At 41.0% G+C, this 13,161-nt stretch overlaps 1 protein-coding gene and 1 long non-coding RNA gene across 2 annotated transcripts in view; one reads left to right on the top strand and one right to left on the bottom strand.

Moving 5' to 3' along the window:
• LOC147257534 (uncharacterized) overlaps window positions 1-6,589 on the top strand; it is an 8,627-nt gene extending 2,038 nt beyond the window's left edge. The window contains exon 3 of the long non-coding RNA XR_015117616.1: window positions 5,919-6,589. This is a non-coding gene — a long non-coding RNA (uncharacterized LOC147257534). The remainder of the gene's footprint in view (window positions 1-5,918) is intronic.
• cabp4 (calcium binding protein 4) overlaps window positions 1-13,161 on the bottom strand; it is a 23,754-nt gene extending 10,593 nt beyond the window's left edge. The window contains exons 1-5 of the mRNA XM_086211539.1: window positions 13,060-13,161; window positions 7,694-7,753; window positions 7,373-7,474; window positions 6,898-7,030; window positions 85-115 (exon numbers count right to left, since the gene is read on the bottom strand). Of these exons, the coding sequence (XP_086067665.1) occupies window positions 85-115; window positions 6,898-7,030; window positions 7,373-7,474; window positions 7,694-7,749 (322 nt within the window). The 5' untranslated portion in view covers window positions 7,750-7,753; window positions 13,060-13,161. The remainder of the gene's footprint in view (window positions 1-84; window positions 116-6,897; window positions 7,031-7,372; window positions 7,475-7,693; window positions 7,754-13,059) is intronic.

The raw sequence follows: 13,161 nt of genomic DNA, 5'->3' as shown, positions 1-13,161 counted from the left end.
AATATCAATGCCATTGACAAAGCATCACCGTCGACTGCTCATCTATCATGTGTCTGCATCATAATTACACCTATGGCATCTTACCGTCCAGCTCCTCTGGCATCAGCTCCCTCTCCTTCGCAGCAGAGAGAAGAGACAGCACTGAAGGACAGGATGCAGTATCGGATTGGTTTTTAAAACAATAAATTCTCATGGGAAATACCTCTGTGATTATCTGTTTTTGACTACCAAATTAGAATAACATGCGTATCATGTCAACACAGCCACATGCTGACAGTCCAAGTCTAATGGGATTTCACCCAGTGACATGTCTTTCTAATTTGCAAAATGACACAATATCATACACTCCTACATGCACACACAGTCCCAGGGGACCCTGCATCAGCTTAGTCGGTGCGCACACAAATACACGCCTACGCACAGCCACGTGACAGTGAATTTTACAAACCTTTCACATATAAAGACATAAGAAAATTGTATATGCCTGCCAAACACAAAGACACACCATTTGCATTTAGCCTTGTGTGTGCAAAACGTTCAGTATTCCCTGCCTGGTTTTGACATTTGCTCAGGGTGACTCTCCCTCTCCTCCTGCTGTCTCTCCTCCTCCTCCTCCTCCTCCTCACTTTCTCATGTATTTTCAGAGATGCAAAGCTGGAAGCCAGGAATTTAAAAGAAAAAAATTCTCGCTCTCTCTCTCTCTCTCTCTCTCTCTCTCTCTCTCTCTCTCTCATTCATTAAGCATATACACAAAGTAGTGACATTTAGATGTGGCAAAGGTTTAAATTAGCAATATGTTAATATTTCCACTGCTTGCAAACTAATTTGTTCAGCGGGTGCAGCAGAGTATGACATGCATACCCTAAGGCGAGAAGTATACTTGAAGTGTTAGTTTTAAAAGAGTAGAGGTCTCTATGCTACTGCGAAAGTATTCATAATTTAAGAAAAAAAGAAGGGACAGCATATCACAAGCCTAGTCCTTAGAAAAAAATGAGCATGTCTGTTAAACATTTACAGAGGTTAATTTGCATATGCAAGCCTTAGATGAGTGAAAGATCAATCTCACATTAGATTAACAATTGTATGCAAGTCTTTAGCCTTCTTTGGATGCTAATTGCACCTGCAGTATGTTGACTCAAGGGGTTGTCACGTCCACAGGGGTAGCGAGATACATGCAAACTCACACGTCTTACTATAGGGCAACTATGCCTGACTTATAGAGATACTGCTTAGCACAAAGACGCCGCAAGCCCGAGGATATCTATAAGTTCAAAGAAACTAGACTGGCACATCAGCTTATGGAGCATATAAAAGCTGAGATTATTGCCTGCACCAATGTACACTCATTCGCTGTGAGCTTGTTTCTCCTCCCTTTCATGCAGGGAAGAAAAATGCTGAGACCAAGTGGAAACTAAAGACTGTAAGATAAAGACGCACAACTTAAGGAGTATATCAGGCATTGTGAAGCATTTGCATTTTGCCTTGATATTTCTACTATGTCATAAACTGATAGCATTTGTATGACCTCTTTGACTAACTTTATGTCTTGATCCCTCGAACTTCATAGCGTGAGGATGTATAACACACCTCAATAGTGTCACTGACAAGTGCATGACTTTATTCAATTATTGCTTACTCTGCCTACAACATTATTCAAATCGAGGTCAGCGAGCCAAGATAATCTACAATCACTGCACACATGTTCCTAATGATGGGGTCAATATACGGTTGCCACAGATGTCACGAGTCAATAGCAAGAGGGCAGCGGGCAGGTTGTGAGCTGGAATGTCACTGTGGCAAATTGCTGCAGCTGTAAATATTCATTTGTCAACAATAAGCTGCTTTAGAAGTCAGTTCCAGCAGACTGACTCCACAGCCAGTCAACACAGCTCACCACACCACCACCACAGAATCTCTACACAGACTATTGAGAGAAGCTGCTTTATGTGACTGTCATCATCACAGAGGCCTCAAATATACTCTGGAACAGACACATGTTCGGTGGACTCTAGCGCATTCTCCTCACAGGTGAATCCTGTTTTGGCGTTGCGCAGGCAAGTGCTTTGGTGATGTTGTTTGCACTGGTCCTTGGTGCTGGTGGAGTTATGTTCTGCGGTGGCTTCATGTCTTGGACATCAACCACAGTAAAGATCATCCAAGGGAACAAAATGTGAAGTGGGATAGCAGGAGGAGGTTCTTCATCTTGTTGAGTTCTTTGTCAGTCAGGATGTCACTTTTCAGCTCAACCTTGCATGCTAAATGTACTGCACTCATATTTGTGTAATTTGAAATCTTTATTTGAGGATTCTAAAAGGAAACTTTGTGAGTCAATTTAATCGCCACTCGTTCTATGAAGAACCTCTTCCTCTCAGTGAATGTCGGTTTTAATTATATTATTGCTACTTTTACAAGAGAAAAGTATTATTCGACCTTCTGCTTTTTTTTTTTTCACTGCTGAAAAGATAAAAAGGCAAAATAGCGCTGTGTGCATTGAAAGTGAGATGCAAAGAAAAGTGCGATGTTTCCTCCTAATACATGTTGGCACTCAGGGTGGCTAATACATAAATCATGCAAGGTCATCCTGTTCAAGTGCACAATAGCTTCAGGAAAAGGAGACGACTCCTATGGCGCAGTTTGGAAACTGCTCCGTATGGCAGGCGTTCAAATGATTATTCACTGTGTTTTATTGCCAGCAGAGTTGAAACCTAAACGCGAAGCCAAGAGCAACACGGAGAGTTACCGGTGGATATGAAGTGGGGAACCTCTAATACTAAAACACTGATTCATTTAAGACATCTTAATTATTTTTGCAACATTGCGAAACGCCTGGAGTACGGCACCACTCTTCACCCTTGTAAAAGATCCTCCAGTCTACAAGGGCATATTTAGATAGCAAGGTCAACACATTAATTGGATTTTTCTTCCATCCAGAAAGGATTAGACAGCATGCCACGCAGACTCTCAATTCATCCGTCACAACGAGCCCATTAACAGTTAATTTCATTCTGTCTGCCTTCGCTTGGCCCATTGAGCAGCCTCCTGTTTAGTGAGCATGGACACATACAGTATGAGAGGTATGTGTATACAAAACAAAAGGAAAAAAGGACAGAGTCAACGACCTTGCAGTTACGGTGTAACAAAATCAATTTTACAACACTTCTATCTGGCTATCTATCTATCTTACATTGTGGCTGCATCTGACATGCAAATGCGTCAATTGTTTTTCTTCAGCGATTTGTCTCTCCCAGCCTCTTCTTCAGCTGGATCTAATGAGGGCTGACAGTGAACTCTGCTAAGGGAGTTATTCATACACGTGTTGAGGCGAGGATTAGGAACAGAGCACAATGGATGTTCTCCCTGCTTCAGAAATCTTCTCCAGTTGACACAATGCAGACCCCCTCCACCTGGCCACAATTCAAACCCTAATAACTGACGGTGGAATGGGGTCCACAGTAGCCCCGAGGTCATTCAGAGACAGTTCATTTCCCATAAATTAGCTTCAAAACAATGTAACAGGCTCATCAATTATTAAAACTCTAGTTAAGAAACATCATTAGGACGTTCGCGGGCACGCAGCTCCCCGTGGCGTCAATTGTTCTGTTATCTTTTACAGTAAATCCCAGTCCTGTGATGAAGGCGTTTATGGAAATAAAAAAAACACAGAAAAAAAAAAAACTCTCAGCACCGCTGCGTAATGAAGGCTCACCAGGGTTTCATAACATTCTGTAAAAAAAAAATCTCAGAGGTGGCTGAAACAAAAAGTCCCTTTTCTCTGACTAAAAGTATCTGCAGCACCATGATACCGTGTCAGCGCAATGTTAGCTGGAGTGCACACCGGGAATACCGGCGTCACGCAACGAGAGGCACTCGTGACCGTTTCGCTCTCACCCTCACACTCCAGACTTCTATTGCTGGTGTTTGCTTTTATTAAATTATTTCTTTGATTACATTAATTTCACTTAATATCAACATTTATAATACAAACCAACTATTTAAAAAAAAAATTTTTACAAAAATGATACGTTTGCCAATAATATTAAACAGATTCGGGTAAACTGTTCTGTTCTCTGCGGTATGTGGGGCGCTGTGATCATTCCAGTGATGAATGTGCTTTGTCATGCATTTAATATTCAAGAATTCACTTTTTTTAACACTGACCAACACCGTCCAGCCATATATTAGTGTTGACCTAGTTTTGCCACAGAGAGGGAACACTGCAGGTATGACTGCAGTGACTTGGGACTTAACTTAAAGTGATACTTCTCCAAAAAAGTTTTATTTTGCTTTCAAAGTACACACAAATTGCTGTCTTAGATTTAGTTGGATTGATGTCTTGACTTTTTCTTTCTCCTGCATCACTCTGCATCTCGCTGACACCCGAATGCAGGAAGAGCGAGCCACGTATATTTAGCTTGAAGCTTATGGTGACACCCGGCCACCAACAAAAAAGAACAGCAAAGCTTTCCTTAAATGTCTGTTCAAATGTGTGCAATCCATGTCCTCTTCATCCAGATGTGTGCTATATAATCCACAAACACTTTCTGATTTGAGCAAAAAACTAGCTTAGAAGGTGGCTATGGGGTGCCATTAGCGTCAAGCTAAATATATGTGGCTGCTTCATAAATGATGGAGCAGTGAAAAAACCTCTTTGAGTGCTTAATACAAAAACCACTTTCCTTTTGTAAAAACAAATTACTGGAGTCATATGTCTGCTTCACCGTACCATACTGTGTATTGAATCATCTAAATTTACAGACTTCCCCCACATAATCTTGATGCACTGAGTTTTTTGGCAAATAAATTATAAAAGTTTTAGCTTTTAAGTTTTAGGAGAGGATAAAAAAAAAAAAACACTTCAGATATACCATCAATTATTTTAAAAAGGTATCTGCCGTTCAGAGCTCTCTCCTTAGCTCAACAAAGTTTTTAAGTCTCATTAGCATCCTGGAGCCGGTCCACATCCACTCAAACAGCTGGCCAAGTCTGTCTCCCACACACACACACACACACACACACGCATGCGTGCACGAACACACACACGCACCCACAGACACACACGCACTGATCTGCCATGGATGATTAGAAGTACAACATACACATACAGCAAAGACTATGCTAAAAGGAAGCGTTCTATTCAGCTGGTTCGACTGTTAAAAGTGCACTGACTATAGAGGATTGTTCCAAGTGTCTGAACTAACTCACTGTAAAGATGCCGTGGAGCTGGAACAACAGGATCAGGGTATCAGATGAGGCGGGCCAGCTAGCTATTATGAAATGGACTCTTGTTTGTTTTTAATTTTGTATTTGATGTTGTTATTTTTTTTTGAGACTGCGGTTACTCCGCAGGTTCATGTTCGAATGAATAGAGCTGAGTGTGATATTGCTGATATGGAAGAGGTCAAATGACCATGAAAAGTCAATAACTGGTTTGCAAACATGGCGTTCATTTGTGAATTTGTTATGCTCCACTGTTAATAACAACAACCAACATTATATTTTCAATCAATGGCAACCACGTCAGCTGAACAAATGGATCCATTTTCCATAACCACGTAGAAGTAAAAGTCAATCTGATTTTGTACCTGCAGGCTGTGATTCAGTCTATAAACCTGCATTTCATTAATGGTTATTCTTTTTCCCTCTTCTAATGGGTCTTTATTGTACAATAGTTCTTAAAAACTATTCCTTTTAACTGTCAATATAGCTTTTCTTTTCAGTTGCTTCATTAAAGATTCATTCCAGCCAAGAAACAAAGTTGAGACATCAAGTTCTTCATTAACAAAGGACACTGTTTACTGAATGAAGTTCTGTCACATCTTTAAAACATGTCAAGTTTTTCAATGTTTCACATGGAAATACAAAAGAAGTTCAGAGATTTTATTCATGTCTGGTTCGTTTTTGCCTTTTTCTCGTCGTAGGTCTCATCGTTCAGATTCGTGCGTATCCGTGTATGGACGGCAGGGATACAATCAACCGTCTACTGACTTTCCCTGACTTTGTCAGCGGAAATCTCACAACCTAGTGAAATAAAACTCTCAAGGAACATTATTCTGACCAATGCTTATGACATAATAATTGGAGGACAGAGGGATATTTCTCAGACTCAACTACCTTCAACTAAGTTTGTTGACACTGGGCGAGACAGCTCTAATGAAACGCTGCTGGCAGTCTAAGACCGTAGGATAAAACTCGTCAATTTGTCAATGTCTGATCGTGTGATGGGTGTGTGGTGATACGATGTAAACTCCAGACAGCAAATGGAAGCAAAGACACGTCGATGGATGACTCAAGACACTTCTTTTGAAATTCAACTTCATTCCGCCTTAATCACTTTGGTTTGTTTGAGCCGTTGCGGTATTTAGGAGAGTATCGCTGCGCAACACATCTCCGATTCCTCCTTCAGAGGACTGGACTGTTACACAGTGTTATCAACAAACTAAGATCTGACCTTTTGCCACTGTCAAACCAAATTCACAATGAAGTTGTGTTAATTTTGGGGGCAAAAAGAAATGGGAATTAACATCATTTTTACAGTTGTTGAGTGAATAAATTAAAGTACCAGTGAAAAATTGGGAGGTCTGAGGAATTACTTTCAGTTGAGCAAGTTGAAATTTCTCTTTTTCGCCAGCAATGGCTTTGGTTGCATGGTGTCCACAAAGATATCTGCAAAGATGCCTGCAGCAGGAGCAGCCGTTTAGTCATGGGAATGGATGATTTGGTGCTGGAAAATTTATAGGGAAAAGAGGTTTCCATCTCCCATTTTGCAAATTCGATTTAAAAAAAAAAAAAAGCAAATAAATTCAAGTAAGTGATAAAGCATTCAAGTATTTCCATTTCAATCAATAATCTGTGTGTGTGTGTGTGTGTGTGTGTGTGTGTGAGCGAGAGAGAACTGACCTGTCCAAAGAGTTTATTGAGGTAGGAGATGTAGGCGGCAGCCACAGCTGAGCTGTTGCTGAGGCTCCTTCTCCCGCGGCGCCGAGCCTCCTCATCGCCAGAGCCCTTACCCTGGGCCGCAGGCGACTTTGAGCTGTGAAGTGTGTATTTGCGTGGCAAGTGTTGAGAGCTGTCATCATCTAAACCAGGCCTGTAATTTCCCTTCATATCATTCTTTAACAAACGATCCTTAGGTAGGTGTTATTTCATCTAGCATCCCTTGTATGAAATGCCTGGTTTGAGTACAATGATTGAAAAACATCAGCTGACATCACTGACGTGGATGCCGAAGGAAGGAAGGAAGGAAGGAAGGAATTCTTAAGAAGACGAATGTAAATGATGCACGAATCAATGACACTAATTGGGTGCAGAAATCTACCCAACCTTCTCTCTTTGTCTTCATCAACGTTGATTAGAAACAGAGAAAGGTACTAACCAGAATTTCTTGGAGAGGCTGAGCTGGAGGGCCTTGTTTTTGAATCTGCCATTCGTGGGTGATCTGGCAGCAGCTGCACTCCTCCCACCTCGCGAAGCCATGCTAACAGAGAAAGAAACCATCAACATAATCAAGTGTCCTGTAGGTGATACTGATACATATTAAAAGTTCTTATAAACAGAAACTTGCTAAACTCTTTTTTTGTGTTACAAATGCCAAATTTGAAATCTTGCAAAATGCAGGTTTGACACATCTCAGTGAGCTTTTTAGTAAATTCATGAATGAGAGCTGATGGATTTTTTTGTAGTCCATCTTTCTGACCTGGAGGCAGAGGATGGTCTACTGTCTGCTCCTCCCTTTGAACTTTTTACAGACATCCTTCTGGAAGAAACAGATAAATAATGTCAAAACAGAACAAACTGAATAGACAATTATCACATTATTGCCATATAATAGGCTGTTTGAGTTGTTTTTTCTGTAACATTTAGTTGAGTCTGGCCAAATGATGAAAATGGCATTTTCAGACAGTCAAATCAGGAGAAAATTAACATCCAGACAGATTTTTATTGGGCAGGGTCACTCGGTGAATGGAGTGGAAAGAATATTAGTTATTAAACAACTTCATACAGTGCAGCCTTGATGAATGTGATTTGGTTCAAGTATTCATAAGAGACAGTAATTTTGATGGAATTTTACTGTTTTCCCATGTTTCAAGACTCAGTAACTAATAAATGACTCAGGACAAACTGTTTTTAAGTATTTGGTGAGTCTGATGTTATGTGAAACACCAATATTAGCCTAGCTTTGCTACATAATAGACTGCCTGAGGGAATAAATAACACAATACAGATCCTGTATTGCTAACTTAAAACAAGTTCAAGTGGAAGAATAAAGCACCATGACACAGTTGTTATTGACTCCCTGTATTTTTCTTTGTTCATTACTCTTTTACAGACTTTCTGCTTTCATATTTCATCTCCTGTAATCTCCTCATCTTTGAAAATTGAGCGGAACCTCAATGATTCCTGCAGAATAAATAAAGGCTGAATTCATTTGGAGCATGATTAATCTGGACGGTGGGACACACGACAAAACAACCGGATGAAATAGCTTTTGAACAGCACACAAAGGACAGCAGCAGTTAGAAATCTCAAGACAGCTGACATAAATGTAGTAGGTCAATAGAGGGAAAATGGTTTGAAAATTGAAACGACTGGAAGGAGAGATACTTGGAGATGGAGAGGACAAAGGGAGGAAAAAGGAGGAGTGAAGGACCATGGCTTGTGTATCACTAGTGGAGGAGGAGAAACCAGAATTATGGCCGTCTGTTTGAGAGGTAGATTAATGTTCTGTCACGGACCTCAACGGTTCTGGCTATCAGCGCCTGATGATGAACGACCATACAAGGCATTGATGTGCTATAAACATAACGCCTCACTCCACCGTCTAACATGCCGTGAAGATGGGGCAAAGACAGAATCCCGAGATCTGCTCCACCAGGGGCATGTAGACCGCGAGGGGCCTAATAAGAAGAGACACGAAGACCAGCTAGTCCTTAAATCACGCCCGACCGTTTAATGCTCCTTCGCCGAACGAGCTGCATTCCCAGCTCCCACTGGGATACACAAAATTGTGCCGGGCCTGAGTCGTGATTGCCTGTCTGTCACACAATCAAGCGTACATGTGATACATGCTGATTGGGACACGCTTGGAGCATGCTAAGCTGTACAGGTGGAGAGAGAGGAAATTGCTCATGTCCATGTCATGATTGTGGTCACAAAAGTCTCTAGGTTTGTACTCTACAGTCTATAGTACAGTGTCTTGTTTATTTATGGAGAGATTTTAGAGAGAGATACACATGAAATGGATAATAAATTCATGAAGCTTATAAAATCTTTCCCTCATATCTGCATGCATACAAACTTTCAGTCCCTGTTACACGCTCACTTTCACTTGAAAAACATTTGCATTGCCCATGTGGGTAAAGCTGGATTTTCTATAGCAGTGGTCTTGCATTGTTTGCCTGAAGAATCGCTCTCATCTTCACTGAGCACACAACTCCCATCAGGGTAAACAAACACACTAGCATGCACAGACTGCAAACACACACACACACACACACACACACACACACACACACACACACACACACTGAATAACACTCTGTTTCTGCAGCTTTTCTCCCTAAGTGGTCAATTGCTGTCAATCACCCAGCTGACAAAAGCAATTTTAGATCTTAATCAGGCAAATTGAAATAATGGAATGAAGGGTAACGTGGATTGGACTAAAACAAACATCACTAATGATGAAGAGGCGGCTGCACTTGAGAGCCACGGTGTTGTGTTGCAGCTCCAATGGGCCCCAGTGAGAGTGTTGAGGGTTAAATTCTCAATGTAAATTCTAAATATATGTTCACAAGGGCCACTGGAGTGAAGGGTTCTGGGGCTCATTGCATATGTTACACACATGGTACACACACACACACACACACACACACACACACACTAGGAGGAAACGAGAACACACATGACACAATCCTCTCAACCTGCAGAATTAGTTTCTTGCATCTGCACGTGGCTCTGCATCAGAAAACTGTACAATTACTCTGATTGGCCGATCGCTCTTCTTATTTTTGGAGCAAATTTAAACCCTCTCGCTAATTTTAGGGGCATTTGGGCAAGAGTGGGTTGTACAAACCATTAACTGCATGGTGATTTGAGATTGCTATGGTCACATTTTAGAAGAATGTCATCAGATTTTGCAGAATTTGATGAGAGATCTCTTCTGCCCAGCGTATTGTCAGTTTGTCAAATCACACACACGTTTTCTGATTGGCTATATTTGTTATTTATAGAAATAAAATCAACAAATATTAGGGCAAGATACACTGACAATTGCTAGAAAGTATATTGTTATTTTGGGAAGAGGAGGGGGAAGATGTTTTTGCTTTTCTGACACGAGCAGCAGAGACACAGGAAATGTTCCATTGGGCCACCTCAACATACTATAGGTTGTACACGTCATTGGAATTCAAAACATGTTTTCTGTCGTCAATTGGTGAAAATAATTTGATACCATCAACCATGTAAACTACAAATAGGTCGATGCATATCGTCTGGATCTGGTGAGAATTGGATCAAAAAGTTGATGCAGGCAGAATTAAAACAAATCTAATCTGTGAAAAATGTATTCAGGTGGAAATAGGTGACCTACATAAAACTGTGCATAGGAATAACAGTGGGAGACATGAGGAGCAGACTGCTACATACTTCACCGGTAGCTCTGAATCAATGACTTTATGGTAGCTCATAATAAGTAAGAAGGAAACAGACCATAAGGGTCAAGTCCCTCACTTCCCTTGGTGTGATTACCTGAGTGCAGGCTGGAAAAACTCAGCTCTTCCTCATCCTCCTTACCAGATTGTAATACCCGTATTGTCACATTGTCACTGCTCCTCTGGTTAATAGTTCGTCCACTGCAACATTCCACTCCTCTTCTCCTCTTCCTAAAACTCGTCTTCCCTGGATCTTGGTCTCCAGCAGCCCGTCCTTCCTCTTTACTTCCAAATCCCTCAGCCAAGCAGCCTCGGGTTAACTTGACTATAAATTTGTAAATGTGAAAATTCTGCAATATGTCTGCAAGCCTTAAGTATAAGACACTATATTAGGGCGAGCCGTATCGTGAATTCTTAACCAGAAAATGTCCCCTTAACATTCTGAATATTCCCTGAAGGTCCGACAAATAATGTCCCCCTAACCTTTACAGAACTCCTCGTGGTGACTCTCAGGAACTTACTGGAAACGTTACAAGACGGTGCTCTTTACAAGGTCCTGGTCATATAGCTGAGGATTGAGAGTGCAGTATTCTCACTAATGAGTCATCACATCTACTCATACATTAAGATTCACATTGTATTAGTGATGATGGCTCTTTAAAGATAAATGTTATTGAATTAAGTTTCAAGACATGACCACTGACCTGTGGAAAAAGGCAATAATAGCAAAACACACGCTGTCTCTACAAAGTGTGTGGAGGATTTACATATTTATAAAACATCAAGCAACAATGCAGTTGGAGTAGAGCAGAGGTGAGTCATTTGCCTTCAAGACTCAAGCAACTTCCTGTGGTAAGAATAAGGCAAGTAAACATAAAATAGAATGATAAAACCAAAATGTGGGGCTCTGACATTAAAACACAGCCTTGCAGCTCTAAAGTGAAGACACAAGCTCATCCGTTTACTTGTGACACTGCGTTTTCCTCCTGAACCGTTTTTGTACTCAAAACATAACTTTGCATAAAAAAAGTCATATCAAACTTTTAAAATTAGCAAATGATCAAATGAGTGTTGCCAGGCAGATTTATGTTAGAGGACAATTGGTGTATATGTGGTCTAGATATGATGATTAAACCTCTTCTCTGATTTCTTGCAAATTGTCACTGTCAAAGAGGCAATTTACCCAATATAAAGCATCGCCGGAGCAGGAGGCTGATGAATGGATGAATGTGGCTCCACGTTTGAAGGAATGACCCCTGAACACGGTAGATTCACTGACATTCATGACTCTCCGAACAGCTCGCTGTTATATCTCATGATCCGCCTCCTACTTTTTTAATGGCTACAACAGCATCTTTACCTCTGCTACGGATATCATGATTGCTGTGTGTTACTTGAATTATTAAAAAACGATAAGGCCGGTGGAAAGGAGAACCGCAGGCCAAGGGAGAACCTGTTAGATTTTGGGGCAGAACCATTTAACATAGCAAACAAGCTACATTTGAGGAAAAAAAACATTGGGTTTAGCTGAGTGTTAAAGGAGTGTCAGTGACCATTTACCTGTAAAGCACTAGATGTGTACAATCATGCACATATGCCAACAATCATATTAATTGGTTCTTTGGCTTGCAACCGTCTTCCCATCCTCATGAAACTGTGTTAATAAAAGCTGTTTTTGACAACTGCATTGTAAAATGAAACAACTTGTAATCAAAATGAAGGAGAACTTCAGAATCGCAGAGGCACCGATTCTGCCCTCAGGCAAGGTGAAGCTCTCGTTGTACAAACCTCTCCTCACCTATTTTTTCTCCTGTTTTTTTTTCCTTCTTCCTACTGTCCAGTCAGAAGACAATCAACCCCAGAGGACCAAACGAGTGTGTGCCTGATCCATAAACAGCGGACAGTAATGCAATCAGGTCTGGCACTCCATCTTAGCCTTACCTATCTTTCCAGCTCTCAACCGCATCCTTCTACCACAACCAGCACTGATTTTGTGTCAAGGCTCTGAAATGAGACTCTCAGTGAAGACGAGATTTGAATTTTGAATTTTTCTCCATCGCTAACATTCGAACTCGTCAAGTGTAATATTTGTATTTGTAGAGCTGAGGTGGTTTTAAAAGAATCTGTTGCTGTTGCGAGCAACAGGGGCACGAACACAGAAGCAAAGCAAATGTAAACAGAGAACTGGCCATCTGTTAGCATGAATGGTGAAATACCCTCCAGATTCATATTAAGCAGAGAAGAGTGGCCTGTCAGTGCCATCAGAGGAGACGAGGGAAACATCCTCAGATAAAGCCTCACTACAAGCAAACCCTCGCTGATTCCTGTTGCTCTGAATTATGAAGCCACACAAAGGAAAACGAGGGGACACGTAGCTATAAATCATTAACAAATATGAAGTGCACAATCTTACCTTCAGTAGGAGCAAAAAAAGAGAAAGAAAAGATCAATGTTCCTTATTTAACTTGGATGATAAATGTGACTGGGGTGTATCTGTATGAGGCTTTTTGCAACT

This window comes from Aulostomus chinensis, chromosome 8 (assembly GCF_037954235.1).
Source record: "Aulostomus chinensis isolate RoL2024-O1b breed Wild chromosome 8, RoL_Achi_v1.0, whole genome shotgun sequence".
In the NCBI taxonomy this organism is placed as follows: Eukaryota; Metazoa; Chordata; class Actinopteri; order Syngnathiformes; family Aulostomidae; genus Aulostomus; species Aulostomus chinensis.
This window is presented reverse-complemented; position numbering and strand designations above follow the sequence as displayed.